Here is a 27,722-nt window from a genome sequence, read left to right as displayed (position 1 = left end):
CCAACTGTAGAGAAAGCAGCTCATCAGGAAAAATCACATCTAAAATGAAAGAATAACAGACAAAATCAAAGGACAAGGATAGACGGATACAAGTCTATTGTACATACAATCAAGAGCATAATTATGTATTTCTGACACATGCCCTTTTACACTTGTATCATGTAACATCTATCTATTCCTGATGCTACATACTTTACAAGGATGAGTTAGTATTAAGATAAGTAACATTTAAATAACAAAATTATCCACATTCAAAATTTAAAGCAATCTGAAAAGATTAGTCTCCATTATTATCTTTGTCCTCCCCAGAATGCTCCCCACCCTCTTCGGCTTCCTCTTGACTATCTTCTTCATCTGTCATATTATTGATCACTTCTTCAATTATTTTCCTCACCTCCAATTTCCTTTCTGACAGATCTGTGTTGAAATGTTTTCCTTCAAAGAATAAACACAGGAAGGTCAATACTCCCAGATAATCATCACTGAAGAAGCATGCTACTAATCAAGGAGGTAAATGGTCAGAACTAATCAGAAACTATACTCATATTGCTATATGGTCCAAAAGAGAGAAAATTTTGCAAATGGATTACTAAGTTACCTAGTCGCTTGAGAATATCAGCCAAAGTTACCTGCATTCCAAGCAAATAAATTTCAGAAACTCTAAATAACGACAAAAATCAAACTCAAAATAGACTCTCCTACATAATGCTAGCCCACCGTGTTGAAGTCCACTTCTTTCAGGATATCCTTAACCACAGCAAGCATCTCTTCTTTGGTTGGGTTTGCCTTTGATTTTGAGCCAGCTTTCACTTTTCCAAAAAATAAAAACATGATTGTAAAATTTTTTGATGAAAATTTTACTGATTAGAATACTTATAGCTATGAAGCTCCCATACAACTCAACCTTGAAAATGCAAGCCCAGTCATGACTATAATGCACTAAGCTTCACCAGTTATGTAGGCAAGGGGAATCAACCAGAAGCCACAACAACAGAACTATGTCATACTGATCCTTCCACCAGAAATAGCTAAAATTCTTCACACAGAAGCAAGCTTAGGAGATATTTCGTAGAAAACGTGCAGAACTATGAATAAGCATTTTAATATGATAACTCTAAAGGATGAAGTCAAAATAAATAAGGTCACATTAGAGAATGGAATAGCAGATCCATCTATTTTATGAATAGAAACTCCAGACCAAAGTCTCTAGATTTGGTTGCATAAATCACATTATATCCCAACAGAAAAGACACCCAAGCGATCCTCATCCATGTATTTATGAACTTTGTAAGTAAGTTCTGAATCTACAGGAATATTTATGTAAAAATTCTCTATTCCTTGGCAATTCATCTTCAACAAAGCACAGTCCATTTTTATTATCATTGCCTAGCCTTTCAGGGGCATGAAATGAATGCTTCAATGAATTCATTTATCCATAGTAACATGAGTACAATAACTTCAGTTGCTCAGAAACCTCTATCATGCCATACACAACGAAAAAGTATATACCATCATTAATAGTAGTTTAGACAAAGTCCTGGTTGAACAGAACAACAACTTTCACTTATATCATGCTTCTCTCAAGCCAGGAGAGCCCTAATGTTTAATAGCAGTGGCATCCGTTACTTTAGGGATGAGTAAGGCATTTCCCAATACTTTTACTTTGTCTGAAATGCCCAAACTGGTATTTGCACTACCTAGTGCCTATGAAGATAATGTGGCCATCAATTCCACCAGTTCTGCAGAGTTATTCATGAGAGGCAAACAAAACTCACTTGCACTTAAACTTGTGAAACAATTGATGCTTCTCTGCAGATATTTTGAGCATTGTTTTTCCAAGAATTTAAAAGTGTTTTAGTATTGTGACTTGTGTCTTTGGCTCAGTGGCCACAAGAGTTCCAAGAATGAGGTATTGAGTTCAACAGGCCCCAGGTGTATGGAGGATGCATGCACATGTAGTCAACATTCAAAAATGCATTTTAGTATTACTTCCTAAGAGTGGAGCATATACACATCAATGTGTTTCTATTAGAGAATAGGAAGAATGCCTATATGAAGCCAAAACCTTGCAATAGTTTTGCACTTAAAGCGCAATGACAAAATATAACGTGAATGTCCAGTACAACAGCAACTAGACTAAAAGTACCTTGTTCCTTTGAAGAAGTTGTTGCTCCAGACTTGGTTGTATTTTTCCTATCTTTCCTTTCATCATCAACAGATGCACTTTTACTGTCCGGACCTTTCCTTTTATCCTCATTTGATGTTTTAGTAGATCCCTCGGATTTGGCAGTCTTTGATGCCTTCTTGACAGGTGACAGGTTTTTTCTAGGACTAGGCTGCACATCCTTCTTTGAAGGTTTCTTAGATAAAGCCTTTTTGCTTTCAGCTTTTTTATTATATTCCTCTTCTTCAGATTGACTCTCTTCTTGATCACTCCCTTCTTGTGCACTCTCTTCTTCTTTCATATCATCATCTTCATCTTCATCCTCCTCTGAAGAAACCTTTTTAACAGAAGATCTAGAAGTGTTTTTTGATGGTTTTGCACCAAGACCCTTCTTTGCAGTCAAAGCCTTTTCATTTGGCTTGCCTCTGTTGTTTTGCTCTTTTGCTTCAACTTCTTCAGATCCATTTTCCTCAGGGCCACTCTCTTCTTCCAGCATTTCCTCACCTTCGTCTTCATCAGATACATCAACACTGTCAGCAGATTCATCCTGATCTTCAGTTTCTTTTTCCTCCGCTTTTGATGAGCCAGCTCGTGACCTTTTTGCATCAGTAGCCTCATTGTTTCTCTTTCTTTTCTGAAGATGGAAAGTTGAAAAAATATCAACATAGCTGTACTTTCATGTAAAATTGGACTTTACCCAAAATTAAAATTGTAACCACTAATTTTCAAGGTAAGAGCATTGCAAAACAATCAACAACGTCAACCAACAATGCTTTAGGGTTCATTCCTATTCCAACCATCCAATTTTTATCTAGAATAATCAACATCAAAGAAAGTATGTTCAATGTTCCAGCATTAAACTTGGCAACAGCAATAACAGCTTACAAATATTTTCATTGTACTCAAGCCGGTTAAACTGGCCAGACAATTAAGGTCATAATAGCATGCAGAGGAAATTTCCCCTGCATAACACAACATTTGGGGGGTGAGCGGGTGTTTGGCATTAACAGGAGAAATTCATGTCTTCACCACCGTTAGAAGATGGGCCAAAGCCACATGACCAAGGAAGGCCCACACGTCCAAGTGTGTGGAAGATGGGCTCAAACCCACAGACCAAGGAGAAGAGCCACAGGCCCACATAGTGGTGGCATGATAGTAAATAAAAAGTCATCTCATAAAGACGTCACTTAATTTATGATTTGTCTCTTATTCACTCTTATTAGGGTGAAAGGTATTCTTGTAATCTTAGTACTTTTGATTTCTACAAATACAACTAAGGGGGAAGGTTTGGATAAGTCTATAACCTCTTCTTCCTCCTATTTTCTCCCAATGGGTCTCTCTCTCTTTTTCTCCATGAGCTAAATCCATGGAGTCTTGAAAATAAACAACAACCACCATCGAGCTCCTTCCCCCCTACCACCATCAGAAGGGGGGAAGAGGAGGTAGCCCCCTTCCTTCCTCTCCAAATCAAGATTTACATAGAGTAGGGGAGGGGGCCTCTACCTCTCCCCCTTCCACCTGTAAACGGCAAAGGGATCCACCACCCTCCAAGCCATCATACAATATTACCATCGGTATCTACTTTTCAAACTTAGTTGATTATGACTGTAAAAAATAAATAAGTAAATAATCACATAATCATAGGATACAACTAAAAATTAATTACAAAACCAGACATACCACTAATACTTTCGCTATTATTACAATCATAAATAAGAAAAAAAACATTTTTTACCACTATGAATTCATTGGCAAGTATCTCAATTAATTGAATCAAACATAATGTCAATTTAGAGCTCCATAATAACTAGTGCTATGTTATTGCAAAGAAAGGGCCTAAACATCATAAATATTAATGTAGCACCTTAATAAAGCCCCAAAAAATATTGTAAATTAATAAGATTCATCATCATGATTGATCAAGTGGGAAATTCTATCGAGAGGTACTTAAAACCACCAAAATTACAAAAATAAAGTTGAAGGACAAAGCTAGAGTTGAGTAAACCAGCTATAAGCTTCTCAATCTAAGTAACACCTAAGTTTCAAAGTTCATAAAGAAAAAATTGAAATTCCAAACTCACAAAAGCTAGTACAAGAGAAAACGTTACTAAGAAACTATTTCAACAAAAAGAAAGAAAGACAATTGTGCTCCAGCAACCAAAAACAACAAGTGGTATTAATCTTCAAAACATGTTCAAAGTTACAGGAATATCTCTGTATTTATGAACTCTAAAATCACTATGACCTTGCCAAAACAGGCTACACCACTACAAAAGAATTTTCCTAGGAATAGACTACTCAATTACAATCGAATGGGGACATACTAAATCAAAACCACTAGCAAGAAAAGAATTTTAGCAACTAACTTAAATAAACTACCAATTATAGACTTCCAAACTTTCCTAAAGAGGACTTGCAAAACCAAAAGCTTTTCTAAAGAAAACTCTCCTAATTGACATGGTAGGAAAACTAGGAAACTACTAAAAGTAAAGCCTTGCTAACTTTTCCAAGATAGAAAGGACTAAAACAAATTCTTTCCTAGCTAGTAACTTTCAAAAAATGATCCAATAAATTGTTGCAAATCAATGATAAGTTTCAGTCCTATTACATTTCAAAATGACTAGTCAAAAAGCTTGGAGGTTTCTTCCTAAGTAGTAGGAACAAACCTTTCTATCCTAGATGAATCCAAGATTATTTTTAACAACCCCCCCCCCCCCCCCCGTGTGGGCCTCCTTTACTGCTCCTACACATGGAAACTTTTAAACATAAAGGCAGATGTAACAATTATCCATTCTAATACATGTTAAAGTTGGTTCAAGATTCATCTCAATGAGAAGTCAAAATAAGCTCCCTTCCCAAGTATAAACACACGATTGTCCCAGATGAGTATGGGGCTTCTAACACACTCTGTCTAGTGAATAAAGAACATCTATAAAAATATATTCCAATAAATACAATATACCACAAGTGAACATACAAACAAAACTCCAACTAGGTACAATATTCTTAAAACATATCATATTTTTTCAAAATCCGTGTTTTTAAGAACTTAGCTATTTACCCGCATAGCATTTACTAAATGCCACAAATATGGCTAAAGGCCATGTGTATAAAATCTGAACCAAAACCACCGATTGAACCGGGTTCAATCAGACCCAACCCCCTATCTTGCTCAAAACAAATAAAAACAGGTTAAAAAGTCAAAAACTGGATGACCTGCTCAAACTTGCACAAGGAGAATTTCTCCCATCCCAGTAGAGGGCAGGAAAGCCCTCCCTCCCCAAATTCATGCACCACCCCCCTCTCCCCATTGTAAATGGAAATCGGGAAGCTTTGCTTCCTCTGTCTTATTACTTAAATAATATTTAATATATAATTTTTAGGTTATGACATCATCCAGTGGTCAAATCCAGTTGAACCGGATCGGGTTTTATAAGGTCATTTTATATCCAATTGTCCAATTATCCAAACAAAGAGGACAATTTTTTTGTAATTGTAACCACAAAATATGTAAGTGTAAGAAAAAACTATCTTTAAAAGATGACTTAATTTAAAAATGTTTAGATATATGTTGAATTAATATTTTTACATCTTTTGAAATATTTGATATGTTACTTTGTAATGTTTATATTTTTCATGATTTCATTATTATAGTATAAAAGAGTTAGGAAAATGTTTACTAGATTATCCATGGCTAATCCAGAAAACAAGTAGGTAATGGTACACCCTTTTCTCATTCTACATAAAATGGGTCAAGGAATTGGTTTTTGTTTATTATCCATTGTCATCCCTACTCCCAATGCCTCTGTGCTAATATTTTACTAATCAATATGCTTTTTCCACGATAGGAAATGTGGATACATGAGTTAAACAAACTGTAGAAAGAACACTAAAAGAGATCTCTGAAAGGGTTCAACCTAATGTCCCTTTTTTTGTTTTTTCACTCAAAGTGTTTGGTTTGCAATCAGTGAGAGACTTTCTTGTGAATGTCTTTCCAAAAGACTTTGATAAAAGTAAGGATTCTAGTGGTGAAAGAAAAGAAAAATGAAAGGAAGAGAAAGGAAGAGAGAAAGAAAAGAAAGAGAAGGGAAGAAGTGGCGAAGAAGGCACGTTGGGGGTCGACGAGAAAATCGAGAGGAAGAGAAAAGCAAAGAGAAAGGGAGAAGAGCCAAAGAAGGCTCATTGGAGGTCGTGCACAACCCCCAACTCTCTTAAATAATAGGTTTAATATAAGAATTAACCACTAACATAACTCAACACAAAATGCAATAGGAAGGTGTAAATCGCTACCTTCAAGATCCTTAGACGATCCAAAGTCATAGTCCAATGTGAGAGACGAATCTAGAGTCTGAGACTAGACTTCTTTCCTACATTTATATACCTGTAAAGGTTTCTCAACAGTAACAGTTTGTCTTCGTCCAACAGACTCATCAACTGGCATAGGGAAAACAGGTGTAGGACCAGGTGATATGATAGGATCCAAGGATAACGATGCAAAAGAAAAAAAGGGCACATCTTCAATGAAAGTAACCTCTGCAGACACGAATATTTTTCTAGTGAATGTGCAAAAACATTTATAACCATTCTATGAGCGAGAGTACCCCAGAAATATATGTTTAACTACTCTAGGTGGCAATTTATCCCTGGAAGGTCCTAACACATGTGCAAAACAAACACACCTAAACACTCGAGGAGAGATAAGAAATAATGGTGCTAACGGTAAAAGAACTTTACATAAGAATTTTGCCTTTTAAGACCGAGGAAGGCATTCAATTAATAAAAAAACAAACAATAACAGAAACATCACCCCATTAAGACTTAGGTACATTCATATGTATCATCATTGTCCTAGCAACCTCTAGTAAATGTCGATTTTTACGTTCAACTACACCATTTTGCTTAGGAGTAAAAATGTGTGATGTTTAATGAATAATTCCTTGACTTTGACAAAAGACCTAAAATTATGGCTGATGAATTTGAGGCCATTGTCAATACATAAAATATGTAGTGAGGCAACAAATTGATTTTTTATTTCATTGAACAAAAGTTTGAATACATCTAACGCCTCAATTTTTTCCTTACGAACGTAGATCCAAGTGCACCTACTAAAATCATCAATAAAAAAAATATAAGTACATATGACCAAAGTGACTAGTCATAGGAAAATGATCCCAAATGTCAAGTGTAGAATCTCAAATAAATGTCTAGATTTGTGATATGAGACTGAAAAAAAAAACTTCTATGATGTTTGCCTAGTTGACACAACTCGCACTAAAAAGAAAGATTCAAAGGAAACTTTGGAAAGACTTGAATCAGTTTTGCTGCAAACGGATGACTTAACCGCAAGTGCCACTATAGAGGAGAATCTGCAGTATGTAACGCATGGATATTATTTTATCAGTGACTCTCCAAATTATATAATCCATTGCGAAGTTGAGTCCAAAGCCCATCCCAAAATGACTAGCAACTTAGGAAACCTCTTTTCCAACTAATAAACTCAAGATCTTTATACTCACTAATCCATGTGGGACTATTCCAAGGCCTACAAGTGGATGTTAAGGAATAGTCCCACATGGATTAGTGAGTACAAAGATCTTGAATTTATTAGTTAGGAAAGAGGTTTCCTAAGTTGGCTATTCATTTTGGGATAGGGCCTTGAACACAATTTAACATGGTATCAGAGCAGGTACTCATATGTGGGTATGCACCTAAAAACTATCTACTTGTAGAGCCACAAAAGAGGGTCTATACCTAAAACTATCCACTTGTAGAGCCATAAAAGAGGGCATACACCTAAACTGCCTACTCCTAAACTATCCACTTGTAAAGCCACAAAAGATGGTCTACACGTGAAGGGGAGTGTTAAGGAATAGTCCCACATGGATTAGTGAGTACATAGATCTTGAGTTTATTAGTTAGGAAAGAGGTTTCCTAAGTTGGCTAGTCATTTTGGGATAGGGCCTTAGACCCAATTCAACAATATACAAAGACATTTTCAAATAAAAAAACAATGATGACATACCTGACATATCCCTATAGGCTCCTAAGTCAAAAACTTAAGATGGTAATGAGTGAACATGATAAGTTGGCATACCTGAGTCAACACTGGTAGAACTAGGAACTAGGATGGAGGCATGAGCTACAAATACAGAGGATGATGCAACAAAGATCTTAGCCATCCATTCAGCAATCTATTATTACTATTGTATCAATTGTTGCATCTCATCTAGAGCAACTAGTGAAACAGATATAGAGGAGTCTAAACTCCTACTTCTACTATCAAGAGTTGTGGAATTAGTTCATGCCAATTTCCAAAATTTAACTCAACATTTGTTAAAATAATGATTATTTCTTCCACAATTAACACATTTCCTTTTTGACTTACCATCACCCGAGTCCTCTAAGTCAACCTGAGCCCTCTCCACCACAACCTCAACCTCTACCTCTAGAGGGTTCTGTGGGGGCCAATGTAGTGTTTGAAACATTAAGGGCAATAGCTTCCATACTTTTACCTCCTTTACCCGTTCCAGGTACAACAATCTTCTCAGCCCTCATAATATGATTAAGAGTAGTAGCGAGAATAGAAATCTCATCTCAAGCTAATACTTGGGCTTTAATAGTATCAAATTTAGCGCCATATCCAACAAGAAATTTTGCAAGCTGCAACTAATTTTGTTATTTCCTCAACTCATTTTCATACATAGTAAATGGGTGAGATAAATTAATCTTCTGCCATATACCAAGAAATGCACCATAGTATTCTGTAACAGCTCTATTTCCCCTTTTTAACCCAAATAAATCGATATATAGCTCATAAATGTCAAAAAGATTACTCTCCTAAGCATATAAAGATTCTAGGGACAGCCACATAGCCTTTCAATTCATCACTTGATTTCTCAGTGTAGAGTCAATACTGTTGACAATCTAGGTTATAACCTGGTTGTCCTCTACCTCCCAATCATCATCTGAAGGAACCGAGGGATTATCCCTTATGAATTTCAACTTCTTTCTACCCTTCAAATACATTCTGACAAATTTAGCCCAATTAAGATAATTAGGCCCTATCGATTTCTCAAATGTAATCATAATGGTATCCAAATCCAAAATTCTTTCTAGATATAGTGTAAACTTTTCCTGTTTCAACCCTATTAGTGATATAGAAGCACAAAATGACCAATTAATCCTTCCAAACAATTTCCAAATTTAACACCAAAGTGGGCCTCACTCGCAGAATTAGGGTTAGAACAAAACAATCAGGATGCACTCACTTCAACAAGTCAAAATTCAGCAAAATGAATCAAATTCAACAAGAATCATGTAAATAATTTGTCAATTAGGGCTGATGTCAGCAATTCTATGATGATGTAGTCACAACAAGGATGGGTGACACACATCCAAAGAAATTTCAATAGAAACTCAATTAGGGCAACCAAATCATAGAGAATCCCTCAATGATCAATAGAAACCAATTAACCTAAGGTTATGGCAGAGAAAAAGAAGAAAAGCTTCACCTTTTACGAACCAATAACTGAAAAACTTGTACAACTCTTCTAGGAAGTAGTCCACTTCAAATCTGATGAAAAGTTGCAATAGGATGCACCCGGCAGTGATCGACTGCTCTACTACCATTATAAAAGTAAAGATTTTGGTGGTAAAAGAGGAGAAAATTGAGAGGAAGAAAAAGAAAGAAAGAGAAAAGAGAGAAAGAGAGGGAGAAGAGCCAAAAAAGGCTCGTTGGGGGTTGGGCATGACCCCAGCTCTCATAAATAATAGGTTTAAGATAATAATTACAAAAATGCCCATATACACTTAATAAAGTTTATTCTTCTTATATCTCCCTAATTATGTATCCCATGTACATGAAAACTTAACCACTAACATAACTCAATACATAGAACAAGATATACATATAGAAATTAAACTATGGAGGTGGTGAAATGACTAAAATACCCCCCCCCCCCCCCTGGAGGGTAAAATAACCAAAATACCCCTATATATATATATATATATATATATATATATATATATAAAATAAAAGGTGTACAATACCTAGCTAAAAAGGGTTTTTCTCCACAACAAGGTGTTGGAGTGAAACACCTAATTTAGCTTGAGTATCTGCTAAATAATTAGCTGATCTAGGAACCCCTGGATATATTTCCTAACACACTTTAAACAACTACATATAATATGTGTGACAAAATCAAATCAAGGATATTTTGGTCATTTTACATGATCGCATATTTTATATTATGGTGCTATCTGGTTTAACATGTTTGATTTAGTCATTATATAGATCTTTATATTCGTAGGATGAGTAGAATGGGAATTATAAGGGAATAAGTGGTTTCTATGTCATAAAGGCCATTTCTATAATTTATGACTTAAAATCTAATAAATAGCATTGAGGGCCGTGCACAACCCCCAACGCAGCTCATTTAAAGCTTGTGCCTTTTTTCTTTCTGATTCTCTCTCTCTAGATTTTTCATACTTTTGACATGGTATCAGAGCAGTAAACACTGTTGGGAGGACATCTTAGCCAAAAACCCTCCTCTTTATCAAGACATCATCACAAAACCAAGGTTTTTCAAATCTCCTCAATGACAGGTTGGTAAAAATTCATTTTTCTCTCTTTTCTTCTACCATAAACCTTAGGGTTAATGGTTCTATAATCCTTTAAAGGATTATTCATTTTTAATTGCCCAAAAGAGGCTTTTTTTTTAAGATCTTGGGATTTCCATCAACTATCCCTAGATATGTGTCTGCATCATCAGTTTGCACGCTAACAACAACCCTAATTGTAGTATATTCTTGAATAACTTTTTATCTATTTGATATATGGTGTTGATTTAAGCATATATCACTTGCACACATCTCATCCCTACCCTAACCATAATTTTTTACATCATGAGGCCCACTTCTTGGAATTCGCAAAAGTATTTGGATATTGAAATTGCAATTGAATATTTTTAGTGAATCTATACTTACTCTATGGCTGATTTGGGTGAAGTTCATGTACCATCTAGCAATTGAGGCAAAGATGTAGTGTTTATGACATCTGAGAAGTTAATAAGATCAAATTATCTTAATTGGGCCAAGTCAATGAGGATGTTCTTGAAGGGAAGAAGGAAGACAAAGTACATTAGACACGATCCTCCAATCCCAATGATTGATGACTGGGAAGCTGAAGCAACCAAGTTATGACTTGGATTGTCAACAATATTGATTCAACATTAAGAAATCAAGTGATGCATTGTGAAACAGCAAAGGCTATGTGGGTTTCTTTGGAGTATATGTATGCTCAAGAGAGCAATTTATCTAAAGTTTATGAATTCAACAACAATTTCTTTGGTTCAAAAAGGGGTATCAAAATTGTTACATAATATTACAATGCATTTGTGGAACTCTGGCAAGAATTTAATATATATCGTCTATTCACTAGGAATGAGCAGGACTTAAGAAAACAATAGAACTAACTACTGGTGGCGAAGTTTCTTGATGGCCTAGGTAGGGAATTTGACAGCATCAAGGCACAAATCTTAGCTTCAAAAGGGGTACCATCATTACCCATTACTTTCAACAGAATAGTGAGGGCATAAACAACTTTGGAATCCAAGAATAAAAAGGAGGTAAGGTGACAGATGTTGCTGCACTTCATACTTTGGGCCCTAGTCCTAGCCTAGTAGACCCATCTCAAGGTTGGACAGGTTCTGGACGAAGTAGAGGTAAAGACAGTTCAGGCAAAGGTTGAGGCACAGGTGAAGGAAAGTATGAAAGGAAAGTTCCCATTGTGGACGGCATAACCATTACTTTGATAGATGCTAGATAAAATTTGGAAAGCATGTCTAGGTAGGCAAACTCTACCAACAATGAGACTAGTGGAACAATCTCAAAAGTTGTTGCTCATGTCCCTTTAGGGGGAACTTATGAGTTACAATAACTATTTCAGTAACAACAACATATTATGCAACGTCTATCTTAGTTATCAGTTGATTCAACCTTAGCTTCTACGATTCATGATCCTACTCCTACTGCTACTTTGGCTACTTCAGGTATGTCCACTCTTCCTATGTCCTCTTCTCCTATCTAGCTTTTCGGAGCTACTGCTCTCAAGTATGTCATCCTTGTTTTCTAACATGAAAGAGTCATCACATATAAAGTAAATAAATTTAGTTTATGGATTTGCTTCCTCAATCCAAGGTGTTGGTACTGTTATCCCCACATCATTCGTGTCTCCTTAGTCTGCTTTACTAGTTCCAAAATCTCCCTAAAATCTATTGTTAGAGAGCCAATTAACTAAGTCAATGAATTACTCTCTGACTTTTTATCCTACTCCTTATCTATTTCAAGATCTCATGACAAAGAGGATGATTGGTTCCAATCGTGAGAAAAGTGGTTTATATTATTTGGAGAACCATTTGCCAAATAATACACTACATACACTTCATACATTTGCTACCCTGTTCCAATGGCATTTGCAATTAGGTCATCCTTCGCCAGCAAAGTAAGCTTATGTAACACATAGAGGTGGATTGTCATTTTGTTAGAGATGTGATCACCCCCTACGTTCATTTGGTTGATCAACTCGAAGATGTCTTCACCAAGGCATTAGGAAAACATGAATTTATAAACTTGTGTGGGACTCATGGATATATATATGTTCCAACTTGAGGGGAAGTGTGAGAAAATAAGTTCAAGGGTATTTTGGTCATTTTGCACGATCGGATATTTTATATTACAGGCCTATCTTGTTCAACATGTTTGACTAAGTCATTTTACAAATTTTTATATTCATAGCAAGAGTAGAATGGGAATTATAAGGAAATAAGTGTTTTCAGTGAAATAGAGGCATTTTTGTTATTTCTGTAATTTATGACTTAAAACCTAATAAATAGCATTAGGGGTCATGCATAACCCCCAACACTGCTCGTTCAAAGCTTGTGCCTATTTTCTCTGTCTTTCTAAATTCACTTCTCTTGATCAAACATTTTAGTAGCAGGATGAGTAACAAATAAAAGTATAACAAGATCCAAAAAGTTGGTAACGGTAAAAGGACAACTGGTGGACAGAGAAGTAAAAAGGTCAACATATTCTTCAAAGGAAACAATCAGCAAGCTATTGCTAGAAACATATACTACCACAAGCAGAGCAAGATGAAGGAAAACAACAAGCATATCATGGAAAAGGAAAGAATGACCTTAGATGTTGAGTCAGTATCCCCAGATGCTTTACTCCGCCCTGCCTTCCTTTTAAGCTGTTTGCCTGCCCGAGACTAAGAAAAGAAACAAAATATCATCATGAATAGAAAACCAAAGATTAGTTCTTACAAATCTGATAATGAATTGCATGAAATAAGAATAGCAAACCTGTTCCTTCTCAGCAAGCAAAACATCCCTCATCGGATGAGGAGATTCCAAAAACTCTAACAATCTTGTTGTGAGTTCTTCCTATATTATAGACATAATGAAAGATCATTTTAAGCTAAAACAGAATCTAATCAAATAAAAGCACTTTTGCAAGTATTCTTTAATTTATTTTTTTTGAAAAAGATGTATATACTAATAGAAAAAAAAAAATACAGAGGTCAAGGGAGCAAATCCCTAACAACCAGAGATTGAAGGGATGCTCCTTGCTTGACAAGCACATCCGTTGCAGAATTTGCAAATCTCGGAATGTGAGACCAAATACAAGAGAATTGAGAGGCAATATCTAGACTCTCCCAAAAAGTGTCTCAATGTCACCACGTGGTGGGGGGCATCGAATCGAGCTGGTTCGCGAGCGGCTTGGTTCGATATACCTGGATCTTGAACTCGTTTAAGTTAACAAACCAAGCTCAACCAAACCAAGGTTTGGTTCGAAATCTCACGAGCCGGCTCGTTAACTTAACGAGCGGCCCGAGAATCGGGACTCAGGAGATGAACGCCACAGGAGCAAGGTTTCATCATCTCTTCCATTCCATCTTTGGCACTAACATCACAATTTTCTCACGGGAATCGGGGATTAGGGATCAAACGTCGTTCGTCAGGCGGCGATTCATTGGAAATGGGAGGTTTTGGTCTTCATATCCCTCATTCTCCCTCTTCAATTCCTCACTCTCTATCCTAGTCATCGTCGATAACTTCATCTCTTATTTGCTTCCTCTTCGATTTCTTCATCTAAAGCTCTTCCTCACAGACAAAAGTGACGATATAACGGAAAGAAGTAAGTTGTTTTATCTTAATCTTCTGTTGTTGTTTTTTCGTCACCGACCTAGCACTTGATTTTTTTTTTCATTTTTATCTTCTGTATTCCATTATTTATCTTCGATCAGTCAAACGCCTCTTGCTAATGCTGTTTTAGGAGCTCCTTCCTACTCATTTCTCAAAGGTAATCACTCTCACCTCTCAATTTTTTTTGTTTTTAGCTACCGTTCTGTTGTGCTCTCCATTTTAAATGTTTTGTATTAATGCTTTAACTCGCCACCTCTCTCTCGCTCCTTAGATTCGACATTGTGCATGTTTCATTCAACCTTTTCCAAGCAAATTAAAAGGTTCAAAGAGCTTTTTCTCAAATCGTATTCTTTGAAGCTAAGATTCATCAAAACTTCGGAAAGAAACTCTCCCTTCTATCCAAATTTTCCTTTTATTCCTATACTTTGGACTCTACCTTCTATGAAATTTTCTAAAGTCAGTATCAAACCCATGATCTTTCTACATTAACCCCATGAAATCCTATTACTCTTTCTGAGAAGAGAAGACTAAGAGAAAAAGTGAGATTGAGAAGAACGAAGAGGGAAAGGAGAAATGTGTGCGTGAGAGAGAGAGAGATATGAGCTATGAGAGAGATCAGAAAGGTGGATCGTGCATAATGAGATATCTTTACGTAATTTACTATTAAAAGGTAGTAACTACAATGAACTAAAATACCCCAAACCTACTCACTTAGGGAGAGTTAGTTCACATTGAACTTAAAATGAAGTGAAGAATTCAATTCATCTTAAATGAATTGATTCAACTTCAACTTATCCTTGGGTGTTAATGTAGACGAGTTCAAGTGCACTAGAAAACAGATTCCAGTGTTAGTGCCCTCAAATAAAAAGTATGACATAAACAAGAAAATGAGTAACTTTTTATAATATACTTAAATAGAACATATACCTAAATAGATAATTAACCTAAATAAACATGGTTACTACACTTATAAGTGAATAGTATTAGAATATATTAATATCCTAATTAATGAAAAACTATATCATATTATTTAATGATTATAGTTTATCATAAATTAATACAATAATTAAATGTGACTAGAATAAATTATTATAAATAAATAAATAAAAAGAAAAAATAACATAAGCGAATATAATAAATAAATTATTTTTATTAACATAAGATATGTTTTAACATTAAAAACCACTAATTTAATACAATAATAAAAAATAATATAATCAATAAATATATATTTTTATCAATAACATAATTTATTTTTTTATGTATTATTAATTAATAATATATTGTCACAAAATTTAAAACCATTGGTTTAATTAATTATAGCAATGGGATAATTAAGCCAAAACAATTTATCAAATATTTATTTTAAAAATATTTTGATTATGACTATTAAATCACTAATTTAATATAGTAATTATAAAATGAATATATTAAATAAATAAAAATAATTATTTTATAAATAAAAAATATAAATTATTATATTTATGACAATGGTTTAATTTTTCCTAACTTAGGAAAAATTAAACCATCGTCTTCCTCACGGCACGCGTCGTCTTCCTCAACAATGGGAGACTACAACTGGCAACAACGACTGAGGCGGTTCTCCGACGGTACACCGAGAGGGAGAAGAGAGGGAGGCCGAGAGAGAAGAGAAGTTGGGAGGCTTTGCGACAGAGGCTTGGCCTCCTATGCTGTCGAGAGGGAGGAAGGCATCAAGTGATTGATTCAGAAAACAGGTCCAAATCTAAATTCCCCGTTTTTTGCATGAGCGAATGAATTAACGTGATTCACTTGAAGTGGATTTCATTCTACTCTAACCCCTTAATCTAATGAACTAAGTAATGCGGGAGTAACTCATCTCACTTCATTTTAGACTAACCCCCCCCCCCCCCCCCCCCCCCCCCTAAAGGTAAGAACAATCATTGAAAAATAAATCATCCATAAATAACAGAATAATGACTACCTGATATGATTTTTTTAGAGATATAAGAATGTTAAAGGTTACGGGTATTTGGGTAATTTTCATTTTGGGATATTGATATTTAATTTAATTTTGTTGTGTTTGATTATTGTATGAAGTTTATTCATAATATTATGTCGTATAGGGAGTGTTTAGATTATTTTATGAAGTGTATAGACAATTTTATGCAGGTATTATGAACATAGATTATGCCCAACTTTAAGTCAAATGTATGCATAACTCTATATACAATTTATTTGACATGTATTTTTTGAAAAGTTTTAAATGTATGTTAGAGCTCAAACTAGAGACATGTATTTTTTGAAAAGTTTTAAATGAATGTTGAAGCTCGAGCTTGATAACAATTTTAGGCTGGAGCTCAAAATATTTAAATCAAACTCAGCTTGATGCCACCATCTTTGAATCTCCTTCAATGTGAAGAGAGCGACTTAAGTTGTCTCTGAAAAACATGAAACCTATTGAGGAGGCTATGAAGCTTAACCGACGTTGAGTCAAAAATGCTTAATGGGCCAACATACTAGAAACACTGATTATCGAAGGGATCCAAGATAACTCCCCCAAAGCCAGCAATCCCGGGATTACCAAGAGAAGAACCATCAAAATTCAACATTAGAAAACCACGCTCTAGAGGGGTCCATCTTTGAATCTCCTTCAATGTGAAGAGAGCGACTAAAGTTGTCTCTGAAAAACATGAAACCTATTCAGGAGGCCATGAAGCTCAACCGACGTTGAGTCGAAATGCTTAATGGGCCAACATACGAGAAACACTAATTACCGAAGGGATCCGAGATAACTCCGCCAAAGCCAGCAATCTCGGGATTACCAAGAGAATAACCATCAAAATTCAACATTAGAAAACCAGGCTCTAGAGGGGTTCATTCCTACATGATTGGAACCTTGGCACCAATCCACATCTTAGCCAAATTACTTCAATTATCTCGGACAGAGGAGCCCACAAAGGAGGAGAAGGCCTTCTTAGTAAGAAGCCAAGCAAAGCTTTGACCCGACACACAATCAACGACTCTTTACCACGAATTCACATTTACCATCAAAACGCCTACAGTTGCGTTCATTCCAGAGCCCCCACGGAATAAAACCAGACAAAGACCATCAACTTTCGAAGCCCAGGAATGGGAATACCAATGAACTAACTTACTGAAGATGATCAAATCTACCAAAATACAAAATTGCAGCCCCGTCTTACAAATGATGGAAGTCCGCACGTTCCACGAGAAAGAACATTGTAGCAAGATGTGACTGGTTGTTTCGACCTTTGAGTTGCAGAAAGGGCAAAGGGGATCAATAGAAGGGTGGCCTCTCCATCTATAAGCACATTTGTCGTGAGTATCTTTCTTTGGCAGGCGCACCACATGAAGAATTTTACCTGTGGTGGGGCACAAAGGCACCATGCAAAGTATATCTCATGCTCCCTTTGATTTAAATACCAGCCATTGATGTATCTGTATGTAGAGGACACAGAAAAGATACCACTTTTGTCAGGCCACCAAATAAGTTTGTCTACCACTGAAGGTCTCAGTCTGAAAGAATGCAAAAATTCCATCAACCAACTTGCCTCCAAAGCCTCAGTGTCGGAAAGACCCCTTCTAGGGTGCATGCTCAAACCATCCCCCTCAAAAGCATCGGCTACCGATATATCCATTTGTAAAGAGAGGAGAAAAAGACTCCTGAACAAGGTTTGTAGAGGTTCTTGTCCCACCCACCAATCCTCCCAAAATTTTAAGGATCTACCGCTTCCAACATAAAATCTATTGAATGAGATGAATTTAGGAAGAAGTAGATATAGTGATCTCCAAATTGGCGATAGACATCTCCTATTACCTCCAGAGGTCCACAATGGAGAAGGACAACCAAACTTAACAATTACTATTTCCTTCCAAAGATTAGAAGAAATGGTGTTGAACTTCCAAATCCATTTTAAGAGCAGAGCTTGGTTCATTTCCTTTGATTTCCAAATCTCCAAACCTCTCATTCGCTTTGGCAAACAAACTTCCTCCCATCTGACCAAATGATATTTAAAATTATCACTTGATCCCCTCCAAATAAATCTTCTTTTTAACTTGTCCATGGCTTTACATACGGATGTAGGGCAAGGCATAGTTCAGGATGCATGTAATACAAAACTTTAGGAGAATGAGTCTTCCTGCTTTGCTAAGAAAATGCCCTTGCAGGTTGCAAGTCAGGTCTCGATCTTTTTACCACAAGATTTCATAGACTTAGGTTTATGCAACCATTGAAGAGGGGGAGCCCAAGGTAAATGGTCGAGATGTTAGATGTTGTACATCCAAAAAGATTCGCCATCTCAGCTAAGAGTTCAAGGCTAACATTGAAACCCATGAGGGATGTTTTTCCCCAATTAACTTTCTACCCCGAGGCTAATTCAAAAAGTCCCAAGACCACTTTGATCCTTTTAGCTCCTTCCATATTTGGAATCCCAAAAATGATGGTATCATCCGCATACTGGAGAATAGGGATATTAAAAGCCTATTGGAGACTAGTAGAGGGAAGCCACCCAAGGTCAACAGCCTAGTAGAACATAGAAGCGAGGAATTCCACCACAATATTGAAAAGAAGTGAGGAGAGCAAGTCACCCTGTCTAATCCCCCTGGTCCCTTTGAAATACCCGCAAACCGAGCCATTGAGAATGAGTGAGTAGGAGGCCGAGCTCACGCAACTTCTAATCCAAAATCTCCATTTTGTGCCGAAACCCATTCGTTCCATTAGCTCGTCTAGAAGTATCCAATTTACTCTGTCGAAAGTTTTTCTAGATCGAGAGGGCAATTCTCAAATCCTTAGCAAAGCTGAAGTGATCGATAAGTTCATGAGCTGCCATTATGAAGTCTAGGATTTCTCTGCCCTTGAGGAAGGCACCTTGCCCGTGTGGGATGACATTCAGGAGAAAAGCCTTTAGCTGATGAGCCAGAAACACAAAAAATCTTAATAGGACTACACTGGCAGATTTAAAAAAAAATTCCTTGATAACAAAAAGGCATCCCAAAAATCTTGCAGTTGGTCAAACTTTTCAAATGAGCTTTAAGAAGTACAAAAACAAAGATTCTCATTCTGTTCAGATATCTACTTCATGTCAAAATGACCCTGACAGCTCTCCTCATTAAACAGTACAACCAAATAGGTTCCATACCTTCTTAACAGTGGCCTTAGAAACAGGGATATCCAACACATCACAGAAATCCAGCAATCTATCCTTAAAACATTTGTCAAATTTTTCTTTAACTTTTGCTCGTTGTTTATCCTGCATAAAACAGAACATGCCACCAGATGTTTTATCAATCTTAAATAAGGCCAAAGAATGTAAGATAATTGTTCTCAATTAAATATGACAAAGAGAAAAACACCTCATTGTCGTCCCACACATAACCAGAAAACTGAGATATATTTCTCTTCACATGATACGCCTGATATGAAAGGAGACAAGCACTTATTTTTAAATGATTTACTCAACAAGCTAGAAGAAAAGGTATAAGGATCACAACAAAGTGCTAATCAACAAATATAAGACAAAGCTAACCAGCCTATTGGTAGGAATTATGCTAGAAGGAAAACAGAAGGTAGGATACCTTTGTCTTCTTCCCAAACAGAATGCTGTGAAGATTTCGGAGGCTCTCATCTGTTTTTCTCTTTGACAACTTAAAAGCCACTGAAATAACACAAATAATCAGACAACAACAGAATAATATATCAAAAAAAATGACATTAAAGTAATAAGAACAAAATAATTAAGAGAAGTTTTCAAGCCATATAGCACCTAACCCATCTACTGCTGTCCAAAAAAGAATCATGAAGCTAGCAATGAAGACCATTATTTTGAAATATAGGCATTTTGACTTTAAAGACAAGTTCAAGAGAAACATTTGTAGTTATAATGCAAATTACTCAGATTATTATATTGATCAATTAGGTTAAGAAGATAAATTTAAGCCTTCTTTATTGACTTATTCCACCTTAAGCAAAATCTGAAAACTGAGTTAAAACTGTTTAACAATCTAAACATGTGGATTAGGTTGACAAGTTGCGCTAACACTAACCATGGATGTCAGCAATTATTCAAAAACCCAGACAATCAGAAAAAGGAAGTCTGCAGCAGGAATTTTGTTTGCTCCGTAAAAAACTGAAAACCTTCAACTTGAGGTTGACTCATTAAGAGGGACATGAAAGTTTAAGCCAACTTAAAACGCCAGATCAGCATTGAGACATCTTAGATTGTTGAAACCCCTCAAACAAACCTAAGCCCACTTCATGCAGCTACAGCACCATGAGCTGATTGTGAACATCACAAATTAGTCCCAATGCCAATCAACGCAACATAGAATTGAGGAAACAGAGTATGGTGCGGTGCGGTGCCGGGGGGGGGGGGGGGGGGGGGGGGGGGGGGGGGGTGTGAGAGGGACCCCCCCCCTCCACATGAGTTGAAACTACAGGACAGATAGAGAAGGAAAGTTGGTTAGGGTTTTTTTTATTTTTAAGTTGAGTATACTTTTGTTTTGGAAAGTTGGATTCTTCACGCCAGTAGATATGCTACCTGGACATCGCACAAAAGAACACTGGTAACTATGACAAGTTTAACACAAACCTAGTGAAATGTTGAACATCAATCTCCTATGTTACTACACTCTCATATAAGAGAACAAAAAAAAATTAAATAATTAACAAAGAAAAAAAAGCCATACATGAGAAGACCCTACCAAGGAGAAATCTTTTGGACCAAGTGTCACGCATAGACAACTTTCTACACCTAATTCACTCAACATTTACTAGCATTAGTTTGATCAATTGTGTGAATAGTCAAACATTGGCAGTCACAATGATGACATTTCGAATCCCGAGTTCAGCTTTAGGAAAACAAGTTGGACAAGTAACCAGAACAGCCAAAAAGCATGATTTTCAGTTAAACTATGAGAACAATGCAAACCATTGGAGAAACAAATAAGTGTCTTTTAAGCTGCAAGAAACATGCAACACATAGGAGACAAGGTATTAAACAAAACAAATACTTGTAACAGCATCCCAAACTATGATAACATTTTCACTCGAAACTTCGAATTTCAAAACTGGAAAGAAGAACGTAAAAAGAGAAACAAGCTCACCATTTGGTATCTCTTTAAGCTGTGTCCCACGACCCTATAATCCAACAAAATCTGCATCAGCAAGAAGAAATAAACCGAAAGAACAATCTAATTATCAGCACCCCATCAATTCACCTTCTTGATAGACAGTGCCTTAGCAGGTAAACTTTCCGGGGGAGACGAAGCTGCAAAGCGTTCCACTGTCTTCCTCTCCCGAACCGGTCTATCCACAGTGGCACGGGGTTCAACAGATACGGCACCTTTCTTCCGCGACTTTCTCGCTCCCGACTCCCCCGCCTGTTTACCCGGCCCCTCACCCTTCTTTCTCCCGCGCTTTTTCCCCTTCTCCAACTTCTTCTCCTCATCTTCCTTCACTCCTCCGTTTTTCTCCTCCTTGATCTCTTCCTCCTTCTCAGAGACCTTCTCTGCCTCTCCTTCGGAGGCTTTCGGGGCTTTATCTTCAACGTCACTGGACTCCATGGAAGAAATTAAAGGTGAACTGGAGGCACAAAACGAGCAGAAAGCCCTAGGTGCCTAGCAAGCAAAGACAGTCAGAGAGCAGTAGCAGGAACTCTCGGCAGAAGCTTGACGAAAGAGATCTGGGTGTGAGCGTGGAGAGGGAAACTGCGTTTTGATTTGTCGGAAGCGTATGTGAGGGACGGATTCGAAGAGGGGTTTAAATGGGGCGGATGAATAGGTTGGTTTGAAATTCCAGGTGAAATTTTTGGAGCGCGCCTTTAGTTTGCCTGCGAGAAACGGATAAAACAAATAAAACTGTTTGAAAGGTCCGAGATCTTTAGATTCCATCCAGGCCCATCAAATGAAACGAGGGAAACAGTGACGCCCTGATGTTGCCGTCAACGGAAGCCATCCGAGTCTTTTAGTCTTTTGTTTTTTCGTTTTTTTTTGCCGTTAGAAATTTTAAGGCCCCGTTAGTGTTCCTAGTTAGAAATTTATATCCCATGAAAAGCTATAAATGTTTTTCCTAAGATACACATTTCTAATAAACCTTGGAATAAAATCATATTAGTGCCTTACTATGAAATTATATGAAAAAAATTAGAAATTTCCAAAAAAAATTAAATGGACCGGTTAGTGCCTTCTTTTTTAGGGAAATAAATAAAAATTAATAATAAATCTCGTACATTATCTTACTTATATAATAAAATTATAGTAAAATAAAATATTGTTGGAAGATGGACTCAAACCCACGAAAGCACACACGTTAAAGTAGTGGCATATATGTAAAATATGGTATTTTTCATAAAATGGTATAGAAGGGTAAATATGTGTTCATTTTATATCTTTTGTTTTATCAAGTTGTTGCCCTAAGGGCATTGTAAAACTATAAATAAAGGCATTGGCTAAGAGGTATGGCATTGAAACACTCTCCTCTCTTTCCACAAATTCGTCCCGCCCTCATTTTTCTTTTTTATGCAACCCTCTTCTCCCTTAATCCAAACTCTCTTTTTCCTCATTCTTTTTCTTCTCTTATCCTTCTCTCTTCCTTATTCTTTTTTTTTTTTGTTGATCTAAAGTTCCTTTCACGAGATCTAAATTCTACAAATGTAAATAAAAAATTACCATGAAAACTTGTCTTTGTGATTACATCAATTGTTAAATACTTATTCAAAACTTTCCTAAATGGTTTTATTCCCCGTCTTTGTTGGAAAATCTTACCTGAAAGATTATATAATTTTTTTAGTAAAAAATTCCAACTAGAAAATTGTTTACAAAAAACATGAGTCACTGATGACTCCGAAAAATATATTTCTACTAAAAATGGTTTCCCAGCATTTCCTATAAAATGCACTAACAAAGCATTGTTATATCTTTAAAAACTATATATAAGGTTTAATACCCTAAATTTTGCTAAAATTAATCAAACACTTCAATGATAAATAATTGATGCTCACATTAATCAATATTTCTTTTTTCTTTATTAGTATTTTTATTCAAATAAATTTACTTTTATTTCCAAAATAAAAATTTGTTACTTGATTTTTAATGCGACCTACCAGGGCATATCCTACCACTAATTTTGCCCATCGATAGAGGAATAAGGACTCTCTCTCTCTCTCTCTCTCTCTCTCTCTCTCTCTCTCTCTCTATCTCTCTCTCTCTCTCTTTCCCTCTTGGGGCAGTATCTAATGTGGCAATGTCATTATAACATATGAGAGTCCAATATTTAAATTTTAATCTTGAATTAATTGTTTAATTTATTTAGTATAATTTAATAAAAAAATTAAAGGAGAGGTGAAGATTGACTCCATGGAAAAAATTAAAGGATAACTAACTATTTTTAATATTATAAAGATGTTTCATTAGTTTTATGATGCTTTTAATAGTTTTGTATGAAACTTGTGAGATGTTGCAGTTAAATTATAAATTATAAATACTTTATTTAATTATTATCATATTTAGAAGGTTTTAAATAATATATTAAATTATTTACGTACTTACTGGTAGGGGTGGCATCAAGGCAAACCAAACTCGAACCTTCATATGTTCATGTTTAGCTTGATTTGAATACTTTGAACTCGAGCTCGAGTTTGGCCTTCGGCCTAAATTTGGAGTTGAGTTTGAACCCAAAATTTTTAATTGAGTTCGAACTCCATAATATATTTAAAACTAAAAAAATATTAAAAAATTTAAAAATAAAAAAAAAGAATATTGTGATGAACTTAGTCCCATTGAAGTGCAAGATATCATAAAGTTGTTTAAAACTTTGTAATGGAGCATATTAATGTATAATAACCAACTTAATAGACCTAAAAGAAAGAGAAAGCACTCATATCAATAATATTTATTCCATTGGCAAACAACAACATTAGATGTTGAGGGACCCAAAAGGCTTGAACTATCGATTGCGTTTGAGGTTCGAGGTAAATAAGAGCAACAACCAACCAACTAAAAAGGAAATTGATGAGAGCAATTAGAAAAGGATATTTTTTGTAAAAAAAAATATACTAACAAATTGATTCACAAGTTAACAAGGCGAGTCGGGAAAATCTCAAGTTTAACTTATTATACTTAATGAGCCTTATTTCAAGTTTGAATTTAAGCCAGGCTTGAATAAAAACTGAATTGAGTCAAACTTTTTTCGAGCCAAACTCTTACCGGTTTACCAGCCAGTTTAGTTTTTTCGAGTTTGAGTTCGAGCAGACCTTGCCTGGAGTCTTGATGAATCTGAATGATGACTCAATCCAACTCGTTTTTTCAGGTATTATTAACTAAACCATAAGCCAACAAGAAGCTACTAGGAAAGGCCAGTGAAATTAGAGAGACAGGAGGAGGACAAATTGGTCATTGTGATAACGACAATTAGGTATCTTCGAAGCTACCTAGGTTTCTTTATGTCAAGAATGGCCCACGGGGGATTCATCCGACCATTTTGCATCTAATTCCTCGTATGAATCCATCCTCCGGTGCCCTCTTCAAGCCTCCGAATGTCTCTGGCCGAGATGGTCTGGACCAGCTAAGACCAGCTTCGGCCAATGGATCTAGGGATGGAGCATCGCATCAATCCGATCGTTTTGCTGCCAATGGTGTATCTAAATCCACTTCGATCTTCCTATGACCGGATCTCCGGTTAGAGTTTTCAGCGTCGACCTCACGGCGTTTTGCTTTCATGGGGTTTCAGCAAACTTCTGAAGTTGATCCACTTCCATCTAAGAGAATCGACACGTTGGGTGTTTCCAGATCCGGTGCTTGGGGATAGAAAGGAGGTAGATTTTCCCCTCTGCATGTAAGAGCTTTTATAGCAAGGACGACCCTAATTTCAGTAGCTTTCCTTTTGGTTGGACATTTTCAGGTTCAGATTCCTTGCTTCCTGCGACTTCCGGACCCAATTACCATTTTTTTCTAGCAAAAAGCCTTGCTTTCTTTCTTTCAAAACTAGATAACATGAACCATCCATTATTCTATTATTATATCAATAGTTTTTTTAAATATCATTAAATAAAAATATAGTTGACTAGGTTGTGTTTAATGAACAAACCTGATCAATTGGGTCACATTTAGGGGTGGCACCAAGCTGGTTTGAACTCTGGCTCAATTCAGTTTTTACTTGCTCATCTCGAACTCAAACTTGAAGTAGGTTTGTTAAGTATAATAAATCAAACTCTAGATTTTTCAAGTTCGGGTTATTTGCTCGTGATCCAACTCATTATCATTTTTATTTTTTTTATGAAAACACCCTTTACTCTAATTGTTATCGTCGATTCGCTATTTTTGTTGGTTGATAGTTATTATTTACTTCAAACCTCGTTATTGTTTGCCAATAAAATAAACACTATTGATTGAGGTATTTATTATTTCTTATAGGTCTATTAAACTAGTTATTATATATTAATATATTCCATTGTAAAGTTCTGGACTCCTCTGTGATACATTGTTGTTCAATAGTACTAAGGTTATCATAATATTATTTTTATTTTTTTGTAATTTTTTTATTTTTTAAAGTTTTAAATGTAAGTTGAGCTTGAACTCGGCTCGAGCTCGGACTCAAACTCGATTAAAATTTGTGGGCTTGAACTCAATTTCAATTTTAACTTCGAGGCTGAGTTCAAGTTCGAAGTATTTAAATTAAATCAAGCTTAAACATATGCAAGTTCGATCTCGAAGTATTTAAATTAAATAAAGCTTGAACATATGCAAGTTCGATCTGGGAGAGTATAAAGGATGATTAGGAAAAGAGTTCCCCCGATCAATTTTTTTTTTTTTCTTCTGCTATTAAATTTCCTTTGATGTTTCTCTACCTATTAAACATGTATTGAACTGTCAAATACCTATTAAACAATAATTCTACCATTAATTTAATTGTTCTTGCCAATAAAGAAAACCTAGGTCATGCTTAATCCAGCCTGATGCAATTGGGACCCGTCGCAGAAGCCATAATTGTTGCAGACATGGTGTGGAGTATTTCGGCAATGGTGTTTGATAAAATGCCTCACTGAAACTTGATTTGTGAGAACTGGACATAAACAGAACACCCCTACCCAACATGGTTTTCATACGTAATTGCTACTCATCACAAGACCAAGGCAATGGTGTGGGGTAAAGGTGTTTGATAAAATGCCTCACTGAAACTTGATTTGAGAGATCTGGACATAAACAGAACACTCCTACCCAACATGGTTTTACTCTGTAATTGCTACCCATTACAAGACAAGGAAATGATCAAATCTGAAAAATGTTGGTGTAAAACTTGCTTGCTGTATTTCAGATTGACCCACTATACAAGAAAACCCATGAGCAAATTTCTCTTTCTTCACCAATTTACAAGGAAATTACAGGAGAAGCTATGAATGCTCAAATACTGCAAAAACCATAAACCGTCGTTTTATCAATCTGTAGAAAACTGAAAATTAACTTGCAAACGCCAAAAGTTCAGAGTACTTGCTGTGTACAGAGGGTAAGCTTTAGCGAAAAGAGCTCAGAGATAAAGATGTTTTATACACGAGGAAGCACCGACTTACAGATGCAGAAAAAAACTCTTTTAATGGAGATCACCACAGAGCTCACACAACCAGCATCAGATTCCAGCAGGACGATCAGCAGAATACCCCTTTGCGAAGCGACATCCTTGCTTTACTACATCTTCATTATCCATCTCCCACAAGACCCTGTGGAAAATATCCACTTTACAGGGCAACGCGAGAGGGCCCTGAGTATCGAATCCATACTCCATTTCAGCCTCTTCCAGCAGAATCTTGAACAGGGGATGGTTCACATACTCCGTTTTGATAACAAAGCGTTCTTTCTCCGGGCCGACATAGACGGAAAAACAGCCTTCTGGAGCCACTCTGCCTTTGGTGGAAAGTTTCTCCTGCTCCTGCAACTCGGAAGAGCGGCGGGGCCATGACTTGCTCTTGGAGATGGGAACAAAAGGGATCGATGACAATGAGCTTTTGGTGCTGCTGGTGAGCATCCTGCATCGAGACAGAGTTCGGATGATTTTCATCAGTTTACTTCCTTTTCCCTTATCGTTTACCGCTTTCTCCATAGAGGGATTGGAAGCAACCTCTGTAAATTTGGTCGATCAAAGACAGAAGAAGATGAACAAATTCGAAGTCTAGAGATACCAAATCTTTATCATAATCCGAAGAAAACGGCTATTGCTTCTAACCCAGAATTCCCTATTATAAACAGGACAGAGGTTCTTGAGATTTCGTTTCTAATCGTATCCAAACATGATGAGAAAACTACCTTGCCCACAAATGTTAGATGAAAGATTCGGAAGAAAAGCTGCGCCTTTTACTCTTTTA

General features: G+C 36.2%; 2 protein-coding genes across 4 annotated transcripts; both read right to left on the bottom strand.

Moving 5' to 3' along the window:
- Positions 1 to 20: 20 nt before the first annotated feature.
- Positions 21 to 22,188, bottom strand: LOC137963188 (DEK domain-containing chromatin-associated protein 1-like). 3 transcript variants are annotated; one of them, XM_068810359.1, is made up of 11 exons: positions 21,589 to 22,186; positions 21,475 to 21,508; positions 19,948 to 20,027; positions 19,726 to 19,785; positions 19,512 to 19,622; positions 13,528 to 13,608; positions 13,359 to 13,433; positions 2,147 to 2,798; positions 718 to 809; positions 599 to 629; positions 21 to 435 (listed from the first exon to the last, which is right to left on the bottom strand). In XM_068810359.1, exons 1-11 carry the CDS (start codon positions 21,931 to 21,933, stop codon positions 278 to 280), a joined length of 1,719 nt encoding a protein of 572 aa, XP_068666460.1. In that variant the 5' UTR covers positions 21,934 to 22,186; the 3' UTR covers positions 21 to 277. The 3 variants fall into 3 exon arrangements, with proteins under 3 accessions (XP_068666460.1, XP_068666462.1, XP_068666461.1); XM_068810360.1 differs by having other exon boundaries at positions 389 to 435; positions 703 to 809; positions 21,589 to 22,188; XM_068810361.1 differs by lacking the exon at positions 718 to 809 and having other exon boundaries at positions 349 to 435; positions 21,589 to 22,188.
- A 4,801-nt stretch (positions 22,189 to 26,989) lies between these two features.
- Positions 26,990 to 27,460, bottom strand: LOC137962193 (auxin-responsive protein SAUR71-like). The gene has a single exon (XM_068808923.1). It carries the CDS (start codon positions 27,458 to 27,460, stop codon positions 26,990 to 26,992), a length of 471 nt encoding a protein of 156 aa, XP_068665024.1.
- Between the last annotated feature and the right edge of the window lie 262 nt (positions 27,461 to 27,722).

This window comes from Aristolochia californica, unplaced genomic scaffold, assembly GCF_029961685.1.
Source record: "Aristolochia californica isolate CCGP_79_NKW_82.1479 unplaced genomic scaffold, dmAriCali1.0.hap1 SCAF_4, whole genome shotgun sequence".
NCBI classification, from domain to species: domain Eukaryota; kingdom Viridiplantae; phylum Streptophyta; class Magnoliopsida; order Piperales; family Aristolochiaceae; genus Aristolochia; species Aristolochia californica.
Note: the sequence above shows the minus strand (reverse complement) of the source record. Positions and strands in the feature narration are given on the sequence as shown.